At 50.3% G+C, this 24895-nt stretch overlaps 2 protein-coding genes across 4 annotated transcripts in view; one reads left to right on the top strand and one right to left on the bottom strand.

Annotated features, from left to right (window-relative positions):
• Positions 1-10393, bottom strand: part of STRN4 (striatin 4) — a 24903-nt gene extending 14510 nt beyond the window's left edge. Inside the window, exons 1-4 of one of the 2 annotated variants that reach the window (XM_074937755.1) lie at positions 10154-10393; positions 2525-2628; positions 1706-1779; positions 1327-1405 (exon numbers count right to left, since the gene is read on the bottom strand). In XM_074937755.1, the coding sequence (XP_074793856.1) occupies positions 1327-1405; positions 1706-1779; positions 2525-2628; positions 10154-10393 (497 nt within the window). The remainder of the gene's footprint in view (positions 1-1326; positions 1406-1705; positions 1780-2524; positions 2629-10153) is intronic. The other variant, XM_074937756.1, reaches the window with a different exon arrangement.
• Positions 10029-24895, top strand: FKRP (fukutin related protein). 2 transcript variants are annotated; one of them, XM_074937757.1, is made up of 4 exons: positions 10029-10070; positions 12786-12920; positions 13604-13640; positions 17894-24895. In XM_074937757.1, exon 4 carries the CDS (start codon positions 18032-18034, stop codon positions 19538-19540), a length of 1509 nt encoding a protein of 502 aa, XP_074793858.1. In that variant the 5' UTR covers positions 10029-10070; positions 12786-12920; positions 13604-13640; positions 17894-18031; the 3' UTR covers positions 19541-24895. The 2 variants fall into 2 exon arrangements, with proteins under 2 accessions (XP_074793858.1, XP_074793859.1); XM_074937758.1 differs by lacking the exon at positions 10029-10070 and adding an exon at positions 10372-10505.

Genomic DNA, 24895 nt, shown 5'->3' with positions numbered 1-24895 from the left:
ACAAATTCCTCACCTGCAAAGGGAGTGTTTGTTGCACTGTCAGGACAGATCCACCCTGCACCAACGCCCTAAACTGGGAAGTTTTGACTGTTGAGGGGCTTGGGCTAGAGCTCTGGTTTAGTCCAGGTGAGGTCATATAAAGAGGGGTCCTCCCCCCATGCTTTACTGCAGGGTATTTTCAGCTTGCTGTGTAATTGTGCCCCATGCCCTGGCAGCTGCAAAGGGAGCACCCAAAAGCCTTCAGAGTTGATAAGGACATGTAGTATTTAGGTTCTATGCTTTGTCAGGAGCGCTAGGGAGCCCAAAGTCTGGGCAGGGCATTTTGCATCCTTGTGTATTTCAGAGAGCAAAAATAAAACAAAACTGTAACCTGAGTGGCGCCAATTCCTAGAGAACCAAACTTAAACCAATCGCCCTGCACAGCCCTCTAAGCTATTATTTCTGGCTATTGGTAATCTATAGGAATTGCTCCTCATGGATCAGCACCTGCCAACGCTGTTCTAAGAGCTGGTTGTGACAACCCAGCTCCTTTAGCCGATGAGCAAGATCAATGCTATCTCAAGTAACAATAGCAGTGACGTCACAGCAGCATGGGCAGCTGCGTGGGCTAGCCCTGCCCGCCTGGGTACATACTCTAGTGGCCGCTGCCTGTCCTGGGGCGGCTTCACTGCTGTTGTTACTCGAACTAGCCCGGGTAAGTCTACACCTGCTATAGTCACACCTCCGAACTGCAGTGTAGACAGACCCTAGGGGCTAGAGCAATAGAAATGTCACATAACACCAACTAGGGCAGAGATGAGAATACTCCCATTTGCTGCTTCGACAGCAGGGGTGGGCGGGGGGCAGGGCACACCTCTTATCAATCTCACCTGGAATAGTTAGAGGTTAAGTCTATGGGGCCCCGACGATCAGGGCTTTGCAAACGGTGCACAGCGTAGGCATATTCCAAAAGGCATGGACATGTACTGACAATATTCAAAGGAAAATCCCCTCCCCCTGAAATGCAATTGCCTCTGGGCTGGAGTACAGCAGGTGTTTAACAGCACATGCCAATGCTGTCACACCCAACTGAAACAAACAGGGGAAATTCAAAGAGGCAGAGTGGAATTGTCCAGTAGGGAACAGGCCAGGACACTGGGATTCATGCTCCTGTGGTAAGTTCTTCTAAGAGCTACAATCAAAGTAAATCTCACCTGGAGAATCATCCTAGGGGCTCATCCAACTCCTCCTTCCCCTGTCCCATCACACAGCTCCCCATTCTCCCACTTTCCCCTGGGGGCTCAGCTCCTGAGCTTTGGCCCCTCCCAGGAGGCTCTACATACTCACTGCCGGAGCAGCTGGCGCCCTTCCTTCCACACCAGTGGGTTGCTTTCCAGTGAAGTTGTTTCCGCTGGGCCATTGGAAACTGAGAGGACAGTAAAGAAAGTGTGTCAGTGACGCATACCCGCCATGGGGAACCCATTCTGGCTTCAGCTCCAGCTTTTCAGTAAGCCACCCACAGCCCTGGACCAGCCTCAAACTCAAGCCCTCACCTGTCAGTGCTAGGCTAACCCTTGGGAAGAATCTATCCCTGAAGTCACAAGCCCATAGTATCCCACATCCCAGCTATATGCAATCACAGAAATCACATCGGTATCCATGAGCAGGGGACTGGGCAGAACATATAGGACACTGTGGGTATGAGTGCACTCGCATGGTACAATACCTGGTTCTGACAGGTCCGCTCTCTTCTCCCCTTGGTTCGGTTCGGTTCCAAACTTCAGCTTGTGGTATTTTGACCTTGAACGAACATGGAAAAGCGAAGTTTGATGTGAACCTAAAGCAACTGAGGCAACGCACGATTCCCATATTATAGAAGGGGAAACTGAGGCACAGAGAAGTGCAGCAATGTGCCTATGGTCGTACAGTGAGTCTGCTCCACCCACTCCTCAGAATGGAGAGCAGGAGGTCCTGACTCCCTGTATACCCCTGCTCTAAACACCTGGCAATCCTTCCCCTTGGAGCTTGGAATTGAACCCAGGAATCATAACTCAACATGTTTCTCCGCTCTCATCTAGTCTAACCACTAGACCAGCACATCCTTCCAGACCAGAGTCAGACACTGACCATAGTCTGGCCCCTTGATGATTCCCTAGGCTCTACCCAAGAGCCAGTAACACCCCAGCATGATATGAGTTGGGGGAGGGTGGCAGGAGGATAGGGGGATGGCCATGCACCCATCACCGTTCAGAAACCCTTTCAGGTGGACTCAGGAGACGGCAGTAGATTTCAAGGGATCACAACTAATGGCTGAGACTTTCATGTCCAAACCCAGGTGACCTAACAGACTACAGGACCCTCTCCGAGAGCGAAGAGCCCCGCACCTGTTCTGCTGCTGGAGAAAATGAAGCTGGGGGAGTCTGCCTGGGAAGGGGAGTTTCCAAAGATCCCCCGAAATGTGGGGAGTGACAAGCAGGCCAGCCCAGTCCTCGATGCCACAGCCTTCCCGGGCGTTCCCACCTCCTCTAGCTGCCACATTTCTTACCTCTCTTGCTTTAAGGCATACTCCAACATCTTTATCCTGCGCACCAGGTCTGTCTTGAGGTTCTCTTGGCCCTTCCTCTCTCCCTGCAGAAATGCCACTTGGGCCTGTAGGAACAAGAACCAAGCCCGAGGTCAGTCAGGTCCCATAAGGGCTTGGAGCGCAGGTTGTTGGCTCACACCCATGCTACCCTCACCCCCTGCCTGCCCTACCATGCTTGGAGAGCCCCATACAGGAAGTGCTAGAAATGATTATTTTTTACTTATTCCGGCAGAACCCAAAAACAGTGCCAGTTATACCAGCCCAGTTGCTTGTGTACATTGCTAACATTCCCAATCAGTGCAGGGCGTAGGCACTAATTTATTCAGCCACTTTTATCTGAGGATCTGAAAGCAAATCACCTCCCAGTAACACAGGGTGCCTCACAGCTCCCTGGGGAGAGTCAGAGCCATTATTCTCCATTTTACAGATTTACCAAGAGGTGCAGTGACCTGCCCAGAATCCCACAGATAGAAAAGCAGGAGCAGAGTCTCAAATTGAAAACAAGAGTCCTCATTCCCAGCTCCCCTGCCCCTCTAACCACTAGCCCCCACTCTGGTCTATTCCATAGAAAATTTTAACCACGCTTATCACCATAGTATCTGAGAGCCTTCCAGCAGTGCACCATGACTACACATCTGTCATGTGCTGGTCTCTCCTCCTCTCCTCAGAGGGAGAAGCGCCGTGCCGTGGCCTGTCTGGTTTTGATAGGGGTGTCTTTTTTTCTTTTAATATACAGGTACTTGTTGCTATATTTTTACAGAAGGCAGGTCAAAGAAATGTCCCTTGCAGTTGGAGTGGAAGGTGGTGAGGTTTACGATAGTCCTTAGTTCCTGCGGGAGTTCGGTCTACAGTCTCAGAGCACCCCCAGAGACGGCTCTGTCTTCCGCATGGACTAGCTTTACTCTGATTGTTGAGAGTCCATTGGGCCAGAGGAGCAGAGCTGTCGACCACACTCTTTCCCGGAGCTTTAGATGACCTTTTAGATATGTTGGGCCCAGGCCATGCAGCGTTTTGAAGATAAGGACCAAGACTTTGAACTTGATTCAATATTCTATGAGAAGCCAGTATAGAGAGCAGAGGACAGATCTGATGTGCTCCAGCAGCCTGTGTTGCTGAGGAGACATGCCAGGGTGTTTTCTACTAGTCGGAGTTGCCTAAATGCTGAAGTGGGAGTAGAACCCAGGAATCCCAACTCTCAGCCCCACTTCTCTAACCCACCAGACCCCACTCCCCATCCAGAGGGGGGCACAGAACCCAGATATCCTGACTCTCAACCCCACTCCCCTCCCAAAGGCAGGAACAGAACCCAGGAGTCCTGACTTCCAGCTCCCTTGCCCTAACCACAAAACTATCCCTCCCCTCCGATGCCATTGCCAAAACTCTGATAAAAACAGGCCAATTTTCCTGCAGGTGCATCTCGGACTTCAGTGGCATTAGGCAGCTAATTCTGGAGCAGACTCAGCCCAAGGCACTGCAAGGCATCCACAACACCACCCTCCTCTCTCTCTTTCACACAGCAGCGATCTAGCTAAGTGCAGACCTGCCCGCAAGGAGCTCACTCCCCTCCTCATGCTCCATTGCGTTTGAGAGACTGCTCCACTCTGGACTGAGCTAGTGTGTGTATTTTCTCACCCTTCTACAGGCAATTTAAGCCAATCACAAAACATTTCTATCACTTAATGACCGTCTGTTGGCTTAAGCCGCGGGAATCTGCACCATATGCCAAACTGCCTGCCAGCTCCTAAGGCGAGATTGCGAGCTGGCTCCACCATCCGCCAGCTGACACCTTCTTAAACCCCCCACCCCCAACCACCAGTCTATTAACACAGATTTTCTGCTTATTAGCCAGATTTCCGGTCCGACATGCTCCCGTCAGTCAAACCCTGTCCCAGCAAACAGTGATGCTAAGCACCCCTTACAGATTCATTTCCAATCATTTGACTCATGGCACACGCCCAGCTTTCTGAGCTTCTAAACACTCTAGGATAGCAGAGTGGAACCCCAAAGGAGCACTGTTGTCATCTTTGTAGGGATCATTCCCATCTCCTCCACAACCCCTCTTTCCTGCGGGCTATGTACCTGCTCAGATGAACCTGGAGCCCTCTCTGGCTACAAGAATTGATCTAGCCCAACTCAGCCTGCCTTCGCATACCAGATCACTGTGCAAGGATCAAGACTAGAATTCCCTTTGCAAACCTAACTTACCTTTGAGTACCACAATCTAGTGCAGTGTTTCTCAAAGCCACAAGCCCCAGGAGGGGGAAATGGGGAGGATCGTGATGCGTTGAAATTTTTATTATGCTCTAAAGCGAAAAAGATCTCGCTACCCCACTTCCCACATCCTCTGGCCCTTCAAGGTCATGTGTTCTCGGCCAAGCTCTTGACACACACACACACACACACATATATTAATTACTTGGGCTTAGTACCAATATCTTCTTTTACTCTTACTTTTATAGTAAGCGGAAGGGGGTGGCAAAAAATTTTAACTTCAAATAAGGGATTGCCAGCTTGCGAAAGCTGATAAACTCTGGTCGAGTGGAAACGAACACAGGACTAGGAGTCGAGGAATCTGAAGTTCTCCTCCTGGCTCTGCCACTGACTCACAGGGACTTCAGCAAGGCCCTTCCCATTTCGGTGCCTCAGTTTCCCGCTCTGTACAGTGTGGATAATGATACCGACCAACCTCACTAGAGGTGGGGGGTGGGGAAAGAGGACTTTGCAGATGGAAAAGGACTGTGCTAACCACTGCTCAGAGACTGGATCAAGGAACACCGTCCATGTGTGCCAGCACACTCATTCCTAAAGAGCTTCCACTTCTCACAGCAACTCCTAGGGAACCTAACCTAACACTATAACTTCTGGGCCTGCTTAACCCTATCTGGGCTCTGGGGAAGCATAAAAGTCACAGAGTTTGCTGGATCGAGACAAGGATTCTTGGCCCATCACACTCGACCCCACAAACCATCCTGCAGGTTAATGCAATCACTCCCAAGGAGCCTGTGACCCCCAGGGACTGCTTAAAATACTTCACAGATCTTACTGGGTTGAAAGATTTCACAGAGGCAAAACGTTCAGATTCTCAGATTCCTACAAAGACTTCTTGGAGTCCACAGGCACAGAGGACAGCTTAAACCATTTTTTTAAAAGGCTGAAGCTTTGAAGAAACAGCAGTACAGTTCTAACGAAGATGACATCAAGGTATGCTAAACATCATGCAGGTAACCAAGGCTACAGTGTACTTTGAGTGCCTGGTGTAGAATACATAATTCCATGTAGGAAGGGGATCAGTACTTTACTTGTCAGATTAAAATAAGGAAGTTCCCTGGTTAAGAAAGAAAAAAAAAAGTTGATAAAATGGAGTTAAGGAAAAAAGTGAAGAACACTATAGTTTTACCTAGCCCTATAGAAAGCCAAGGAATTGCAAGGTGAAGTCTAAACTCAATCAACTGATAATTTCCATACAGGCCTTTCAATTAAGATCCCAAACAGCCTAACCCCTGTTCACCTGTATGTCCCATTTTGTGTGTCTGCTATGAAAGGTTTAAGTGGAGATAAAAGTACAGCAGTGTCACAAGCTAACTGCTCTCTCTGACAACACACACCTTGGAATTTCCACCAGGAATGTGGGAAACTAGACAGGCAGAAAGCAATGGGCCTTTTGGAAGGGCTTTTAGTATGCAATCTTTGAATCAGAACATCTTAAGCCATGCCCGCCTCTTACACTGCCGAAGCCATGGGTTTATGTTCTGCAATATGTCCTTTCCTAGGAGCAGCAGGGCCAACGTAAACATAGAGCATTAAAATGGGTGCCTTTAGTGGGGCAATAGAAAATTGCGCTGAAGCATGGATAGGCCTGTGCTACAGTTAGCAAATGAGGTCTGCAGGAAGGCCGGAAGTTGCAACCTTCCTTGGGCAACAATCCAGAAGCTCTATTATGCAAAGGTTTCTTTGCAAATGCAGCCACATATACAATTGAGTGGCCAATTCACGCACCAGCTACACTGGTGCATGAAAACGCAGGTGAAACCCAATGAATGATCACTAGCTAAATCTGTCTCCTCAAGGATGCATAAGCAAGGCACAAGCTGAAGTGATGCAGTTAATATTGTTTGAGGGACTTTTCATGTGAATTGCCATGCTATTTTGAATATTTATCTGGCCCGCATCACCATACTATCTGAGTGCCACACAGTCTTTACCTTTGAGGTAGGGCAGTGCTATTAGGCCCATTTTACAGATGTGGAACTGAAACACAGAGAAGCAAAGTGACATGCCTAGATTCACACAGGATGTTTGGGGTGACACAGAAATTGAACCCAGGTCTCCCACAGCCCTGGCTAGTGCTCTAGCCATTGGACCATCCTTGCAGCTACTTTCATATACCCTCTTCCACTGCTCCTCATCATGCTCTTCCTGGCTCCTTCCTTCTCCCCTGGAGTCCAAGTTGCCACAAGGATGCTCCCATGATGCTTACAGATACAGAGGCCGAACTCTGATGGCACTTTTAAGTGCTCCTCTGCCACAGCGCTCCCTACCCACAGTTATGAAATGTGGGTGGGCAAGAGGATTTGTGGTGGGGTTTCTCTCCTCCACTTTGCTTTTCAGCCACATCCCCGCTCCCTTCAACAGCAATGCACATTTGCTGCGGTTGGTTAACTTCAGTATCACTGGCTGGCTTCAGAATGCATTGCTTGCTTCCTAGCCTCATGGTAATTCTCTCTCTCCCTCCCAAACAGGAAAGGCTGAGGTCAGAGCTGGCTGGACGAATCCGAAATCTAAGCAGCTGCAGGGAAGTTAGAGTATCAGCATATTAAACCAGCTAATATCTCCCAAAGACTATCCCAAAGCATTCTCCCCAACACATGCCCTTGTTACCTCCAAGAGAAGTCTCCCAATCTTCTTTCCATCATTCTTCAGCCATTAACCACTCTCCTGGGTAAATGTTATCATCAGCTCCCTCAGACAGCAAATCCCTCCTCATCCCTAACACTGATATCCATGGAATTACTGAGACCAAGCAATGCTCCCCTGGCCTTTTCTTGCTTGAGAATGAGATAGGGTCAAGTGGTCTCCGCACAGGACTGGGAGCCAGAAAATCCCAATTTCTAATCATAGCTCTGACAGCACCCACAAGTACAGAGGAGTCAAGTCACTTCCCATCTCCGTGCCTCAGTTTCCCAATCAGAGAACATTGGCACAGTCTCATGGGGAAGTTACAAGGTTTAATGAGTTAATGTTTACAAAGACAGCACCAGAGAAGTGTCAAGCATAGGCAGCCTACCCCCAGGGTACCTCCTCCTTGAGAGTCTCATTGTTTGGGCTATGGAGCTGGCATCAGAGTCACAGCCAAGACTTCATCCTAATTATCTTCTGAAAGCCCCGCCCCGCCTTCCTCTTCCAGCTTCCTCTTCTTGATCAGTTTCTCTTCCTCCATACTGCTGCTGCTGACTCACATGATTCTCTTCCCTCCCACCAAGGCCTCATCCAATCTGCTACACTCCCACCTGTGCCGCTAGACACACCCTTGATTTTATAAGCAATTCTCTGTGGCCTTTTTCCTGTTCCACTCATAACCCCTCCTACACAACACTCCTCAGCCTCACCCTGCAGACTAAAGCTATCTCACTGTTCCCCTAGCACCTCGATCTCATTAAACTCTCCAGCCAGATTCAGTCTCTCAATCCCTGCATATTCCCTTGCCTGGATACCTGCAACTCTGTCCCATCCATTGCCTTTCACCAACCTGCTCACATCAAACCTTGCTGCTTGGCCCACTTTAATTCCCCTTGTTACACAGACCAGCTATAAGTCATCATATATACAAGCACACACACCAGAAAGCAGTTTATGCCTCATGTCCACTCCAGCTATGAGGATCTGGAAATCTGAGATACTTTCTAGGGATGCCTTACATCCTGCAGCATCCAGCACATGTGCTAGAGGCTGGCATCAAGGCCTTCTGGCCTGGCATGTGATAAGCTACTGCTCTTCACCTGTTCTCCATGTGCGAGCAGAGCAACAAAGTGAAGTCAATGAGAACTGGTCTATTTTGTTTGTCTCTCTCCTGTGACCTATAAACCCATAAACGTTCAAGGGGATAGTAACTCTCTCACCCAGGCGCTGATGAGTCACTCAGACACCCTTTGCCAAGGATCTCAAGGTCCTCAGCTCACCCCCCTTCTGCACTGGTATTCGGGAAGGAGAATTCTCTATACCTGAGCTGCTGTTTGGGACAGGGCATTCCCTTGACATCTTCAGCACCTATTTCCATCCCAACCAATTCATCCCTCCAACTCTGTGGAAGTGAGTTCACCCAAATTACTAACCCCAGATCCGCTGGCTGTGGCTATTCAGAGAAGTTAATGCACGTAACAGCCCTAGTCACTACTCAGAGCAATTTCCATCCCTGGGCACTGTCAGCATTGTTGTTCTGAGAGGTTCCCATCTCCTCCCATCCCAATTCCAGCCCTAGAGCTACTCAGGGAGAACAGCCCTGCAGGTCTTCATGCCGTATTAAGGGAGATCACTGTCCCCTGCTCCTTAAACAATACCTCAGGAAAGCGACATTCCCTTTGCTCCAAACACCAACAACCGGGGAGCTGCTCCTCTTGACCAGACCCATGGAGGCTATTCAGAGAAGTGACCATCTCCATGGTCTCTATTAGGTGTCCCACCTCAATTCTCTCCTCTCCCACTACTGGACTGGATGTTGGCTGTGCCCCCGCCAACAACTCCCTCCCTAGTTGCTATGGGGTTGACAGATGCATGTCTCCCCACATGCCCTCACCCCAATTCCTTCCCTGGTCCCTATTGGAAGGCGATAGCTACATTTCCCCCCTCGTCACCTCAACTCCCTCTTGAGCAGCAGCAGACATTTCCTGGCCCCTGCCCCAAGTTTCACCCCAACTCTATTGGGAGTTGCTACAGGGTTGACAACTGCATTTCCTCCCCCCAAAAGCTCATCCCAACTCCTTCACTGGTCACTATGGCGGGAACGACAGCTGTGTTCCTCCCCCATGGTCCCCTCAACTTCCTATTGGAGGGGGACGGCTGCATTTGCCCCAAGTCATTCACTCCTTCCCCTGGTGCTACGGGGAGGCGACAGCCACGTACTCCACCCCTCACGCTCACCCCAAGCCTCTTCAAGCCTTCTTGGACAGCAACAGCCACCACCCCGAGTCGCAAATAGAGGGTCCCAAATTTTTTTTTGTGGGGGAGGGACCCCAATACCTCCCCCACTCACCACCCCCCCTCTAATCTCTCACCCCAATTTCTCCCCTCAACCCCCTGGTCTCTCCCAAGGTCTAAGCCCCCTGGGGGGGGGGGAATCCCCGACCCACGGGGGGTCCCCGATCCTGGGGGGAGGGTGAGGCTGACGCTCCCCCGCCCCGACCCACGGGGGGGTCCCGATCCTGGGGGGAGGGGGCTCTCTGACCCCCCCCCGGGGTCCCGTCGGCCATTTCCCTCCAAGATGGCGGCAGCGGCGGAGGCAGCGGTGGCCCCGGTAACCCCTCGCCCGCCCGCGGCTCCCCGCGCCCCGGCCCGGCCCCCCCCCGCCGCCGCCGCCGCCGCCGCCGCCCCCGGCACCTGCAGCTCGGCCCGCTCGGCCTCCCAGCGGCTCTTCTCGGCCTCGAAGCGGGCCCACTCGTGCTGGATGTAGTGCAGGATGCCGGGCAGGCTGAGCTCGCCGGGCCCGGCCCCCGCGGCCGCCCGGCCCGGGGCCTGCGGCGGGGGTGGTGGCGGCTCTGCCCCCGCCGGGCCCGGGGCCTGCTGGGCCCGCACCAGCACCCGCTCAGCCTCCATCATGGATCCCGGCGGCTGCCACATAGGGAGCCGTGCGGGGGGGGCACTTCCTGCCAGATAGTGCTCCGCCAGGAAATGGGGCCCGCGCCGCGGGACGGGGGCAGGGAGGGGTTCCCATGGCAACGGGCCCCTCCAGGTAGGCCTGCTGCTTCCCCCGAGCGGGGGGTTCCCATGGCAACGGGGCCCCCAGGGCCGGCCTGCTTCCCCCCTTGAGCGGGGGGTTCCCATGGCAACAGGCCCCCCCCCCGGGTAGGCCTGCTTCAGCCCCCTACTGTTCCCCCAGCAAGGAGAAGGATTCCCATGGTAACACCTGCTCCCTAAGGGCCTGCTTTATCCCCCCCAGAGCAGGGAGGGAGCAGTTCCCAGGGAACATCCCCCTCCCCCCCCAGGCCTGATTTCCCCCACCCCCCTCCACCCCCACACACATCCAGAAACCCAAAGCATCCAGGGAGGGGTTCCCATGGCAGACCTCACGCCCCCCCCCGACTTGCTTCACCCCCCCACTCAGAAGAGGCTGAGATGGATTCTCATTACACTGGGGACCCCAACCAAGTTCCCCCTAGAATAGGGTCTCTTCTCTCCCCTGTCCCGAGCAGACAGGGAGAGGTTCCCATTTCAATGAGGGTCTCGATCAGGCCCCCTCAGGACAGGCTTCTTATCCACCCAGAGCAAGCAGGTGGAGGTTCCCCTGGCAACAGGCTCCTCACCACGGCAAGCACAGTCCCACCTCCACCCAGGACTGCACAGGCCACCCCATTGACAGACCAGCTCCTTTCCAGATCAGTCCCCCCCCCCCCCCAAAGTACTCTTCTCTCTGCCCCCCCAGGGCAGATCCCTTCTTAGCACAGAGCTGAGACTCCAGTCTGGTTTGGATGAGGACAAATCAAAGCCTGCCTCGTGTCCCCAGCCATGATGCTGGAACATTTGGTCTGTCGCCTTAGCTCCATACCAGCCCCTATTCAGAGCAGTCACTGTCCCTTCCTCTCAACTATTCAGGGTGGTCACCATCTCCTTTCCCCGTCTACTTCCTTATCTAGGGCAATTGCCTGCCTTACCCCAAATCCACCACCGGTTGGTATTCAGGTTTATCAGTGTGCTTTACCTTTCTTACCTAGGAGGACTCACGGGGCTGCCTCTAGAAATCTCGAGATTTTTGGCTGTGGCAAAGGAGCCAAGTCCAGAAGCGCTGTGAAATTGGGGTGGAATAGACATAGAGGAAGCAGAGAGATGGGACTCTGTCCAGATATCCTTGGGCCCCACTCTTACACAAATTCACGTACATTCAAGCATCAGTCATTTCCCTGAGTTAAAAATCTATAATGTAATGTCAACTTTTTTCTTCTTCTCAAAAGCCAGAAACTAGGAGGAGGAAGATATAGGTGAGTGGAAAAGCTCAGGCATCTTGTTGACAGTCTAGAAAGATGCCCATTTTGGGGTAAAATAGAGACAGACCTTTCAAGACCATTGAAATCCAAGGCCCCAGGCATGTTGCTGGAAGGAACAGAACACTGACTCAGAAGCCTACAATCAATGGTTGTTGATTGAATCCCCCCCATGCTTTATGGCGTTGTGCATTGTGATATGTGTGGAACTCTTACTTGGGGCTTTTATCTCCTGGTAGAACCTAGGCAGGTGGAGAGGTTGTGGTCATAACTGTCGGGGAGCTGTTTGTAACAGCAGTCATAGAGTCTAATGGTTTTGCTTGACTCCTCTTGTATGACTGAGCAAGGGGCAGCAGAAATATTTTGACAAGGAGCTGGGAAAGGAGACTGGAGCCAGAAATACACATTCTGGAGTGCTCGTTGATGTCACACTTAGCTGCAAACTTTGCCTTATCGAGTACTTTTATTAAGATGATGTTAAAATTAAAAAAAATTGGTACAGAGTTTAAGCATAGAAGTTTCTGGTTATCCGGGAATAACGTGCAGATTATCAAGTGGTGTGAAGTTTGGTTTAGGATTGGGTGGCGTAAGGAATACATAATCTGCAGTATCCCCGTTTGGGAGTAAAAGGTTAATGGGTCAAAGTACAGACATTGAGATATGAGGCTATGTTGTTCATATAATGGCTATGTTCAGGTGTGGAGAATAATGAGTGGCTACTCATTTGGTGAGATTTAATGTTCAGTGAGTTTATGGTTTCAGTTCATATGGTCCAATGGAAAAAGTCTCTTGGTCCCTTTCTCGTAGTTGATGCACGATGTCATTCCGGCTCATGGTACTGTCGGTGGCTGGGGATGTGTTCGATGTAGATGTCCCTGGACAATTGGATGGTGTCCGAGACCATGAGGTGCCGCATGAGCCGTGCGTAGCATCAACGAATCCCACGGGTCCACAGCACATACTCGTTGCAGGGGTCCCAGGCGACAACAAAGGTTATTTTCCTGTCAATCATTTTATGCTTCTTTTACTTCTAGTACTGGTGAAAGGGGCCAGATTGACAACCCCGGAGACATCCCCATGAGTACAGCACAGGCAACTAGAGAACCAACTCCCTCAAAACGCACTACACTGGGTGCCTTCTCCCTTCCCTGGAGGGACCCAGTTTAGAGGTAAGACGGGGCTTGCTCAGGTCTCTGCTGCGGCTTCCCACCTGGCAGACAATTAGTGCCAATAGGGATGGATGATTGTTGATTTTTGAATGTGAACATACATCCACTAGGAGTTGGACTGAGCCCCCCAAACTCATTTCACACAGGCCAGCATTTAATGCTATATACTAATAAAATTCCAGCTGATTTCTTCTGGAAACTCTAAGGATTGGGATCCCTCTTGTCCAGTACCTTGTTTCCAAGAGTGGGCGGTACCAGCTGCTTTAGAGGAAAGGGCAAAACACTTTAGTAGACACTTGAGGAATAGCCTAACCATAGAGGAGAAATTTCTTCCTCACCCCCCCATCAGTGAAAGGTTCGTGTCTGCCCAGAAGCAATGCGGTTTATATCCTTTTTATATATATGAGATTATACATATAATATATAGAAGTAATACACTACATTATATCCCTTTTTAGCCTATCTAACATAACTATGAACATTCTTATTATCCATATAAAGTTTGGCTCCAGAAGGTAGGGAGGGTTGGGTCTGAGGTTCTGGTCCGGCCCAACTTTCTGTTTCTGTTCCACTTCCTGATTCCTTTGTCTGAAAGGAAACAGCATTAAAAAAAAAAAAAATCAGGGCTGGTGAAATACTTTCGAGGTCTTAATTCATCTGACCTGTTTGATTTCTCCTTTCAGGGTCCCCTTTCTCTGATGTCCTTGGAAGAGAAGGCAGGTAAATATGCCTCCCGTAAACCACGTTTCATCTGGACTCTGTCTAGCCTCTCACTCTCACCCTGTCTCTTCTTGGACCATTGTGGGGTAGGATGTTTTTAGAGGTGTCAGAGGTGTTCTGGAGTCTATAGGAGGGGACAGTGTCAGCTTGAGTGCACTGCTTTGAGATATCTTCTTAGAAGCTTGGGGAACAGGGACTAAAAAACAGGCCAGGGAGTCAGGACTCCTGGGTTCCACTATTCCCAACTCTGCTACTGACTCACACTGGCAAATCAGTTCCCATCTGTGTGCTGCCGTTTAAGTGGGGATAACAATGCCTCTCTCCCAGGCAGATTGCGGAGCTTAGTTCATTAACCGTCTTTTAAGAACCATGCATGGAAGGTGCTAGAGCAGGGCAAGGGATTATTAAGTACCTTTTAATATAGCTTTGTCCTTTTCAATTTTACATAGATTTCCCCCACACACACACACTGGGAATGGAGCAGAGATTAATACAATCGCTTTTTAACAACTTCAAGCTTATCTAAACCCATCTTCTTAAATGCTGCTTGACATAGGGTCCCTTTCAATCCCACAGAGCAGCAGGGGAGGAGACTAAGGTCTGTGGTGCTTATAAACAAGTGATTAAAAAAACTAAACCCATGCTGACAAGATTGCAAGCGACAAAACAGCTACAGACGAAACAGCTACAGAGCCCTGGCTTAACAATGCAAGAAGCCTGCTAGTGGAAAAGCTTTCCTGAGACCAGGCTTCCTTTGCATGCGGAGAAAACTCAGCTTCAGCCTCCTTGGGGAAGCTTAGGCTTTGTCTACACTGCCAAGTGAACAAACTTTTGTCATTCACAGGTGCTTCAAAAAGCTCCCCCCACCCCAAGACAAAAGTTTTTCCATGGCAAGTGGCAGTGTAAACAGCTTGTTGTCAGCAGGAGCACTCTCCTGTCAACACGGTGAATCCGGTGAATCCCGCTTGTAGGGAGTTGAAGTACTTTGTACCGACAAACAGCGTTTACACTGCCCGTGTTTCTAAAAGCTGTGTAGTGTAGACAAAGCCACAGAGATGCTTTTAATTCTGAGGGCAGTTCATCTTTCAAGTGACACTGCTGCCTCCTCTTTTAATTCTCGTCTGCAATTTACAGTTTTAACAGCTTAAAACTGGGCTGGTCACTGTGGCTAGGCCGTTGCAGTCCCAGGCAGAAAGGAGTCTGGTTTAGTACTAATGAATAATAGTTTGCTCTTTTCCAGCACCCTCTGCTTGAGGAACTCCAAGTGCTTTACACACTTCAACTAAGGCCAGATCTACACTGGAAAAGGTTTGCTGGCATAGCTAGAGGTCAGACTTGATGATCACAACGGTCCCTTCTGGCCTTTTCATCCATGGATGCATCTTATGCTGGTAAAAAAAGTGCTTTTGCTGGCACAGATTATGCCAGTTCCCTGAGCGAAATAAGCGATACCAGCATAACTGTGTCTACCTGAGGGCTTTTGCCAGCATGGAAATGTCATCAAAAAAATCACCCCCCAACCCACATTACTATACTGGCAAACGTTGCTAGTGCAGACCTCTCCTAGCTGAATCTCCCAAAAGAAGTGGGGAGATAAAGATACCTGCATTTCATAGCTGGGGAGACAGGTGCAGACAGCTCAGGTGTTATGTCTAAGGTCACACAGTGAATCAGTGGCAGAGGTGGGAATGGGATGCAGGAGGACACCCTGCTCTGACCACTTAGCCACACACCCAGTCCAGGACTGACTTCCAACTTCCCGGATGGAATCGCTGTGTGACATTGCCTCTTTCTAGGTTTGGTTCCTAAGTTCCTGCAGCTTGAGGTGGGAGCAGCGTTGAGGCAGCACAATGAGGCACTGCAGGGCTTGCTCTGTGACCTACGGGGGGGAGAGTAGCTTAGCTAAAGGAAAGTGAGTGCATTGTGGGCTCTTAAACTCCAAGGCAACAAAGCAAATCTGTCTGCTTGGCTTCCTTGTTTGAGCATCGTTATCACTAGGAACGTGCACAGCTCTGGGGGACAATGTTGATTACTTGGATGCTGCAGCTCAGCAGAGGGAGCCAGCCAGCAGAGGGAGCACAGAACACTGTTTCCTCAAAAGTCCCACAAAAATAGTGATTTCTGATGTAGAATCTGGAGGATGTTTCCACCCCAGGCTCTATCTGTCACAGTGGGTCGCATTCAGAGCTTTAACTGCTTGACTCTGTATCTTGTCCAATGGGATCGGAGAAGAGCAGCTGCCACGAGCCATTTGCTGAGAGCATCGTGTTAGATTAGACTTGAGCTCAGACCAGAACCACCGAATGAGACACTTCCAAACTTTAGGAGAGTTCAGATCTGGGTCTTAGCTTCGGGGGTTTTCTCTTGCGACCTGGGAGGGAGATCCTGGTGATTAAAGGTGCACGGTATGGGGCTACAGTTGCATGAACAGAGCTCTCCTGGGATGCAGGGTGTGTTGCTGACAGACGGGCTCCTTACAGTGCTAAGCGGTATTCGCAGGGCTGGTGAGAGAGGGAGGGAAAGGGTGGACAGCTGTACCAGGGACTCAAGCTCAGGGGGATCCCCCCAAACATCTGTGTAAATAAAGTGACATGGGAGGAGGTGGGGCCCCAGCGAATATGATGTACGAGGTCCCCAAATTTCTTTCAGCAGGCCTGCCTGTAACAGTACCCCTAGGTTAGGAGGGCAGGTGGGTTTTCTTTTCCTAGATGACTGGGTTCTTGTTGTGCAGGGTGCCGTGCTCTGGGTTCCCCACCCCTTCCCCGTGAGGGGAAGGTGGGTTTGCAGAGAAATTAGTGCTTAAACAGAGGCCTTGATCCCTCTGGGGCAGTGGTTCCCAAACTGGGGTTTGCAGAACGTTACAGGGGGTTCACCAGAAAAATTTCACTCATGGCAGCCAGAGGACCCTGGGCATTGGAGGGAGCAGGTGGGACCTGGTTGCAGGGCAGACAGCCCGAGCCCCAGGGAGAGTGGGGCCGGGCAGTTGGGGCTGGCAGCCCGAGCCCTGTCCCCATCAGCAGGGCAGCCAGCAGTCCGAACCCCAGCGCTCCACGCGGGACTGGCAGCCCGAACCCCAGGGAGAGCAGGGCCAGGCAGTTGGGGCTGGCAGCCCGAGCCCTGCCCCTGTCAGCAAGGGAGCCAGCAGCCCGAACCCCAGCACTCCGCATGGGGCTGGCAGCCCAAGCGCCGGCAGTCAGCGGGACCTGCAGCCCAAGCTCAGTGGAGCTCAGTTGACCAGGGCAGTCAATGGGGTCCAGCAGCCGGAGCCCCGCGGAGTGCGGAGGAAATTTAAACTTAAATCCCTGTAAATATTCATTTTTAGGAGGGGGTTCACGAGATTTCACAATTTAGTGAAAGTGTTCGCGGGCTGTTAAAGTTTGGGAACCACTGCTCTGGGGCAATGAGCCAGCTTGATACAAACAAGATTAAATAAAGCAGCCCCCTCGTGATGGCGCATCTCTTGTTCTGGGAACTTTAGCAGTTAATGTAGGTTGAGAAGCCATGTGCACTAATTCAGAACTTTCAGATGTTCTCCTTGCTCCTGTTTTCCCAGCAAGACGGAAACCCCAGGTCCCTGAGGAGCAATCCCGAGCTCAGACATGCCTACAATACTGAGGTCTGTCCTCTCCACTGGCTGCAGCTCCTTTGGGAGTAGCAGTTCGGTCAGCCAGTTCCAACCTGCGCTGACTGGCTGGCTTTGCTCAGTGGTTGAGCTGTGCTGATAATCAGCCAGTAAACACAGACTTCAAACAGGCTGGGTGAGGGAGGCTCAGACTGGAATCTGAACGCCACTTTTGAGGGAGGAACTGAGAGACAGGACTCCTACAGCCTATTCCTGGTTCTGCTCCTGACTGGGGAAACTGAAGCACGGAGTGGCAGTCACTTGTCTAAGGCTGCACAGTGGTTCAGCGGCAGAGATGGGAACAGAATACAGGAGTTCTGAGTCCCTGGCCCCTTCTCTGCCCATTAGACCATGCTGTGTCAATGAGGGACAGTGGAGAGATTTAATTTAGGGGTGGCCTTCAGTGAACCTGAAGAATCAGGGGACTGTGTTTCTTATGGCAATCAGCTGGTGGGAGCATCTTTCTTTAATCGGACCATTTATTTTAAACTCTTTTTTCCATCTAGTATATCTGTCTAATAGCCCCTGCTCCAATTGTAGGATTGGGGAGACAGCCCCTGAGCCGTGGACGCAGGCTTTCCTCAGTCGCAAACATCCCTGGCATTCAAACTCCATCTGCATTTCTTTCCAGGGTGACCAGCAAGTCAGCTGAGTTGGGATGGATGAGCCCAGAGCCTCCTGGGGAAGCAAATGCCTCTGGCTGCCCCGTGCAGAGACCACAGCCACATAACATCGTTCCCCAGGTGAACAGACCCAGCTGCCTGGCAAGATGCGCATCACGTTCTGCCAGGGGGTCCTAGCGCTCGCCATTGTCATCAATCTGCTGATACTGTACTACGTCTCGAGGCTGCAGCAGCGGATGTTGCACAGACACAGAGACCACGTCCAGCTTAGCTCCCAGCTGCTGCCTGTCCCCCAGAAGCTCGGGGTGACAGTCATCATCAGGGAGTTCGAGGACTTTGAGAACTACGTCCCTGGTGTGGTGCAGTCCTTCCTGAAGCAGAAGCCGGAGCAGCCAGTCATGGTAGCAGCAGATACCTTACCGTACCCTCCGCTTGTATTACCGGATGCTCCCAACGTCCAGCTCGTGATCCTCAAGCCAGCCCCTGACCAGTCTGCCCATGTGTCCAGGCCTGAGATGTACGTGAAGACGGAGTATGTGGCCCTGGTGCCTGATGGGGTCAAGGTTGATTCCACAAGGCAGCTGGATCGTATGTTAGAAGAGTTCAAAGCCAACCAGGGCAGAGTTCAAATGGTGGCAGCGCCTGTGCAGTCCCTCGCTCCCCTCCATTGCTTGAACCTGAAGGTCAGCCTTAGAAAGTGGACTGCTGAATACAGTGTAGCACCTTCCACCAGGGTCTGCAAAGCCCTGAAGGGAGACGCCGTGATTCTGCTGCGCACAAAGGATCTCTTCAACCTTTCCACTCCCTTGGCCAAGCCCCTGCTGACCTCCCTCTTCATCCAGACATCACTGCGGGGCTGGACGGTCCGAATCCTTGATGTCTCCTTCTCCTCAGCCCACCAGCCTCTGCTCAGCTCCTCACACAACCAATGGAAGGCAGAGAACCGCGCCAAAGCCAACCGGCTGCAGCTCTTCCGAGACTTCGGCATCAAACGGGTTCTCCTGGAGGATGGGAAGCAGCAGTGGTTTGGGTGCAGCAAAGAGACGCCGCGTTGCTTCAGCACCGTCCATGATGATACGCCGGAATATCTCTATCAGAACCGCTGGACCCCGCCTTGCTGTCTACAGGCCCTGAGGGAGACGGCAAAGTACGTCATCAACATCTTGGAGACGTCTGGGGTTCGGTACTGGCTGGAAGGCGGGACGCTCCTAGGAGCTGCCCGACATCAGGACATCATCCCATGGGATTATGATGTGGATCTAGGGATATACCTGGAGGACATTCCCAACTGCGACCTCCTCAGGAACGTAGAGTCTGGCTCCATCGTGGATGAGAAGGGCTTTGTCTGGGAGAAGGCCATCGAGGGCGACTTCTACCGTGTGCAGTACAGCGAGCACAACCACCTGCACGTTGACCTCTGGCCCTTCTACCCCAAGAATGGGCTGATGACCAAGGACACGTGGATGGACCATCAGCAGGATGTGGAGTTCCCGGAGCACTTCCTCAAGCCCCTGTTACCCCTGCCATTTGCTGGCTTCACAGCTCTGGCACCCAACAACTACCGGAGTTTTTTGGAGCTGAAGTTCGGCGCAGGTGTGATCGAGAATCCAGAGTATCCAAACCCAGCACTGAAGAAGCTGGATAAGGGGAAATAAGCAAGGACTCTGGCTTCTGCCTCTGCATTGGGGCCCAAGAGAGCATCAGACTCTGAGGCCCAGGGAGCAGGGATCCCTCTCTCCTTCTGAACATATCCCTGATGCCAACAGAAGGGAGTCATTCTGGTATGAACCATGCTGCTGCTAGGGTAGCTGTCTGCCCACTGCTGCTGGTACGGCCCACTGAAGCCAGGAGAGTTTACCCTCACCTCTGGGGCTGGGGGGTTTGTCTGAAGGGCTTGTGGCTCTTCGGAGGTGAGACACTTTGAACACAAAGACAGGAGAATTAACAAAGCAACCCAGGAGAGGCCTCACAGAGATGCCGCCTCAGCGCATCTCCCGAACTCGCTGGGTCACTGGTGGGGCTCTCTGCTTTCTAGCAAAGGTCTGCAGTTCATGGATTGTTTGTGGACTGCTCTCTGAGAGGAAGCGCAAAGCCATAGCTGTTTTCAATCAGCGGGAAGAGTACAAACTTAATGCCTGTCCCCCTTGCCTCCTCATTTAGGGGCTGGAGATCTGTTACCCATCTGGGGCTTAAAGTGGGGGGACAGCTGTGGCATCATGCACAACTTCAGGCTACCTAGAAGGAAGCACTTGAACAGGGAGATTAATTAGTCAGTGAGGCTGTGCCCTGCTTTGGGAGGCTCTGAAGCTGCTGACACTAGAGAGAGACAGAAGCTTACAACCGATGACAGGCGGTGGCTGGGGATCTGCACCATAAGAGAGGGGGGAAGGGGACTAATCGATCCAATAGGTTCTGTCCAACCCTCTTATCCATCACTGTAACCTGTTTAGGTTGAACCGCAGCAGCGCTTGGGAATTTACTCACCCTGCCTGAGGCCTAGGCCTGGGAACAAGGCCTGGCAGGGAGGTGCAACTGTTTAGTATTGGTGATGCACTTTGAGACCCGTCCTGCTCTCACTGAAGGTCATGGGAGTTCAGAGATTGACTTCAGCAGGGCTCAGATTAGAGTCTCATCCTAAATTTGCAAAGTGTGGTCCTTATCATGGTGATTGGCTGTAAATGACCCCAGAAAATCAAGAGCCCAACATGGGATATTGCAGACATATTTATAACCACAGCTGGTTCTGTTTCATGCGTTTACAGCAAGGTCTTTTACTTGCTCCTTCAAAACGGTGCAGTCCCAAGGAATCGAGGCCCAGCAGGTAGGTTGTGGGAGGATCTGCAGCTCTAGAACGTGGGTCTGCTGGTCCCTGAGCCACTGCTGCATTCACACAGCCATGAGACAACTCTGGCTGAGCAGCAATCGACAGGCTGTGGGCCGTGTGGGCCCAAGCACCACAGGACATGCTGCCCACAGAATCTGACTGACAGTGCTCCCAGAGTCCCTGACTGGTCCAGGCATGCTACTTAAGCCTGGAGGGAACACCAGGAAGTTGTCTGTGAAAGTAGGCAAATCCCCAGCCGGCTTCTAGAACAGACCTCGCTCCTATCTGGTTCCCAGCCTTGCCCCAGCCCTGCCACAGCCCATTCCCTATCCTGGCATTTGACTCCCGCTCTGATCCTCCGCTCTGGTTGCTAGCGTCTGACTTTGACTCCACCCACTAGACCTAGCTGCCCATGCCCTGGCTGAGCCACGGCTCGGTTTTTTAAGAAAAAGGGAAAGGAAAAGGTGACGATCTGTACAGCCAGGAGTTGAAATGTTCTCATGTAAAGATTCAGTGGGATGCTTTGGTTTAGTTTAAGCCTTCCCTTTATAGCTCTGGGAACCCAAACAGGGCCGTGTGGGATTAATGTGGCAGAACGAGGAACCGAAACTGCCTCTAAACAAGAAGTGAAAATAACCAGCCACGTTTCGTTGTCCCAAGCTGAACAAAGGGTAGAAACGTAACTAAACTGCCTCCACGGTGTAAAGGAAATTGAGTTTATTAACCCTTTGTTTTACAATCATACATACAATATCAGGGTTGGAAGGGACCTCAGGAGGTCATCTAGTCCAACCCCTGCTCAAAGCAGGACCAATCTCCAATTTTTGCCCCAGATCCCCTAAATGGCCCCCTCAAGGATTGAACTCACAACCCTGGGTTTAGCAGGCCAATGCTCAAACTTTTACTCATAGAAGGCATCAGGAGTAACAGAAATGCAAGAATTTAATAACAAGAAAATCCCAGGCATTTGCCCCTTGGTCAGGGGAAGCATCCAACTGTGAGCCAGGAGATTTGAGTTCTATTCTCTAATGCCCTGTGTGACGTAGGACAGCTTACTTCCTCTCACCTGCAGACTGGAGTTAATTATACTTCCCTCCCTCTCCCATGGGGACGCATGAAGCTTGCTTCGTGTGTGGAAAGCTGGGGATCTTCAACTGAAAGGCAAAGTTCTTCATATAATTTGAATATGTTTACAGAAAATCTGGTCCAGCAGTCAGTAGCGCCAGCCCCGTGTGCTTAAAAATCACGAGAGTGGCGTAAGACTCATGAGATTTTAAAGAATAGTAAATGTTGGGGTCTGCTTTCTGGTTATTAAGCCTTTAGGGGGCCCTTGGATCAGGTTTTCAAGCTTTTGTGTGTAAGCATGTGGATAGACACTTTTTCTTTTTCAGTGAAACCTGAGATTTTCACCAGTCACAGTTCCTGGACCTGTGGCTTCAGTATCTAAATGCTACAAGACACAAGAGTTGGCAACACTGATTAGTGCAGACAGTGCAGTAGAAATGCCGTCAAAACCCCTCCTAGTTGCTCTACCTATAACAATATCTTCTGCTACTGAAAAGGAGCCACAGTAGTCTTTGCCCTAAAAGATCACAATTAGAAATGTATCAGAGTAACAGCCGTGTTAGTCTGTATTCGCAAAAAGAAAAGGAGTACTTGTGGCACCTTAGAGACTAACCAATGTATTTGAGCATAAGCTTTCATGAGCTACAGCTCACTTCATCGGATGCATACTTAGAAATGTAGTGAGAGGAGCAGATTAATTTGACTCTTGCTCCGTTCCCCGTACCCACACAGGCTGAAGTCAATGGAAGTTTTGCCTCAGGAAAGACTGTTGACGTAGTCCCTTCATTTGTGGAGTTCAGGACAAAGTCCTGACAAGGGGGTTATTTTAAATAATCATTAAAACTCAAAAGTGATTTTCCCATCTGATTTTCTTGGCATCTCCTGCCAATCTGTTTCAGACTTTGTTTTGATCACATATGGGGCTGTGAACAATGTCAGAGTTTAAGCCACCATATCTTGACCTCCTTAAATCCAGATCCTCAAAATATTTAAGCACCTAACTCATTAATTTCAGTAGAAGTTAGGAATCTAAATACCTTTCAATGATAATACCTTTCATTAAGTCTTGGAGCACGGGGGAAGTTCCAGAAGACTGGAAGAAAACTAATATTGTACCAATATTTTAAGAAGGTAAATGCGATGACCCAGATAGTTATAGATCTGTCAGTCTGATATCAATCCTGTGGCTGACGTGGGAGGGTAATATGATTAATGCCAATCAACACGGGTTTATGGAAAATAGATCCTGTCAACCTAACTTGATCTCTTTTTCTGATGAGATCACAAGTTTGGCTGATAAAGATAACAGTGTTGATGTAACAGACTTCTTATGAGGCTTTTGACTTCGTACCTTATGACATTTTGATTAAAAAACTAGAAAGATATAAAATTAACTTCGTGCACTTTAAATTAATTAAAAGCTGGCTCACTGATAGATGTCAACATGTAATTGTAATCTGGGAATCAGCATTGCACAGGTGTATTTCTAGGGGGTCCTACAGGGATCAGTTCTTGGCCCTACATTATTTAACATTTTTATTAGTGACCAGGAAGAAAACAGACGTTGCTGATAAAGTTTGCAGATGACACAAAAATTGGAGTGGCAAACAATGAAGAGGACAGGTCACTGATAGAGGGCGAACTGAATCACTTGGTAAGGTGGGTGCAAGCAGACAATAGGCATTCTGATATGGCTAAATGTAAATGTGTACATCTGGGAACAAAGAATGCAGGCCGTACTCCCAGGATGGGGGACTCTAGCCTGGGAAACAGTGACTCTGAAAAAGATTTTCGGTGGCGGGGGCAGATAATCAGCTGAACATGAGCTCCCAGAGCGATGGCTTGGTCACTAGGGCTAATGCGATCCTGGGATGCATCAACAGGGGAATCTCGAGTAGGAGCAGAGAGGTTATTTCTCCTCTGGATTTGGCATTTGGTGCAACTGCTGCTGGGATCCTGGGTCCGGTTCTGGTGCCCACAATTCAGGAAGGATGTTGATAAACTGGAGAGGGTTCAGAGAGCCACAAGAATGATTACGAGATTAGAAAACCTGCCTTACAATGACAGACTCCAGGAGCTCAAACTATTTAGCTTAACTGTTGCCTGACCTATTGCTTGTGTATTAATTATATTGATTACTTAAGAATTCCCCATTAACACTCTGAGGTTTGGTAGGTTCTTGTCTCCAGATCAGGCCCAATGTTATTAAAACGAAAGTTCAGTTGGGAACCCGGGTGTGGTCAGTTGCGACACTGGCTCTTAGGAAAACCCTTCTGAATTTGCAATCATTTTATTGACAGGACTGTTAAAATTGCAAACACACCAAGCCAGCAAAGTAGATCGAGATAATACAGTATGTGCATCTGAGCATCTATATACTCACACCATCCCTTGCAAAACAACCTGAAGTGTTAGTTATCTTCCTCGTCACCATCACCAGTGGTCATAACCTTGGCATCTCCCAGGAGTTACATCTCCTAAGGCACTCAGGCCAGGGGGATGTAACTTTTGTAGAGGGTTACACTGACACCACTATGCCTAATGTTCGGTAGGGGTTTCCCCACATTTCCTTGTTTGTATTTCCTCACCCTACTGTGATGGGGGGGGGCCTTCTCCCATAGGCTACTAGCTCGTTTACCTCATGCTTATTAGCATATATGTCAATTAGTTACCACGGCACCCTTGTGATCAGCCATCTGCTGATGTTCCTAACTTAAAATATCCCCCAACTGATAGAAACGAGCAGCTCGTGACTACCTGAGAGCTAAATTAGTCACAACAGTTTTCTGTTCTGTGAGATCTTCTCAGCTGGGGTTACTCCTAAGGTTAGCTGCTCATGCTAAGGTTTGGGGGGGGCCATACGCCTTGCTTAGTTTAGCTAAGCCATTGTGTTGGAGGCCTGCTGCTCACTGCATTACTGCCTTAACTCATACTCATGCCTGACCTAGCAAACACCTACAGGCTATGTGAAGAGAAGGTTAAGGGTGACTTGATCTCAGCCTACTTGGGAAACAAATAGTTAATGATGGGCCCTTCAATCTAGCAGGGAAACGCCTACCTCGACTCAAGGGCTGGAAGCTGAAGCTCGAGGGATTGAGGCTGGAAAGAAAGAGTACATTTT

The sequence above is a fragment of the Natator depressus genome, chromosome 23, assembly GCF_965152275.1.
Source record: "Natator depressus isolate rNatDep1 chromosome 23, rNatDep2.hap1, whole genome shotgun sequence".
NCBI classification, from domain to species: Eukaryota; Metazoa; Chordata; order Testudines; family Cheloniidae; genus Natator; species Natator depressus.
This window is presented reverse-complemented; position numbering and strand designations above follow the sequence as displayed.

Coding starts and splice junctions, on each gene's coding strand:
- FKRP (XM_074937757.1), top strand. CDS start 18,032: ATGCGCATCACGTTCTGCCAGGGGGTCCTAGCGCTCGCCATTGTCATC.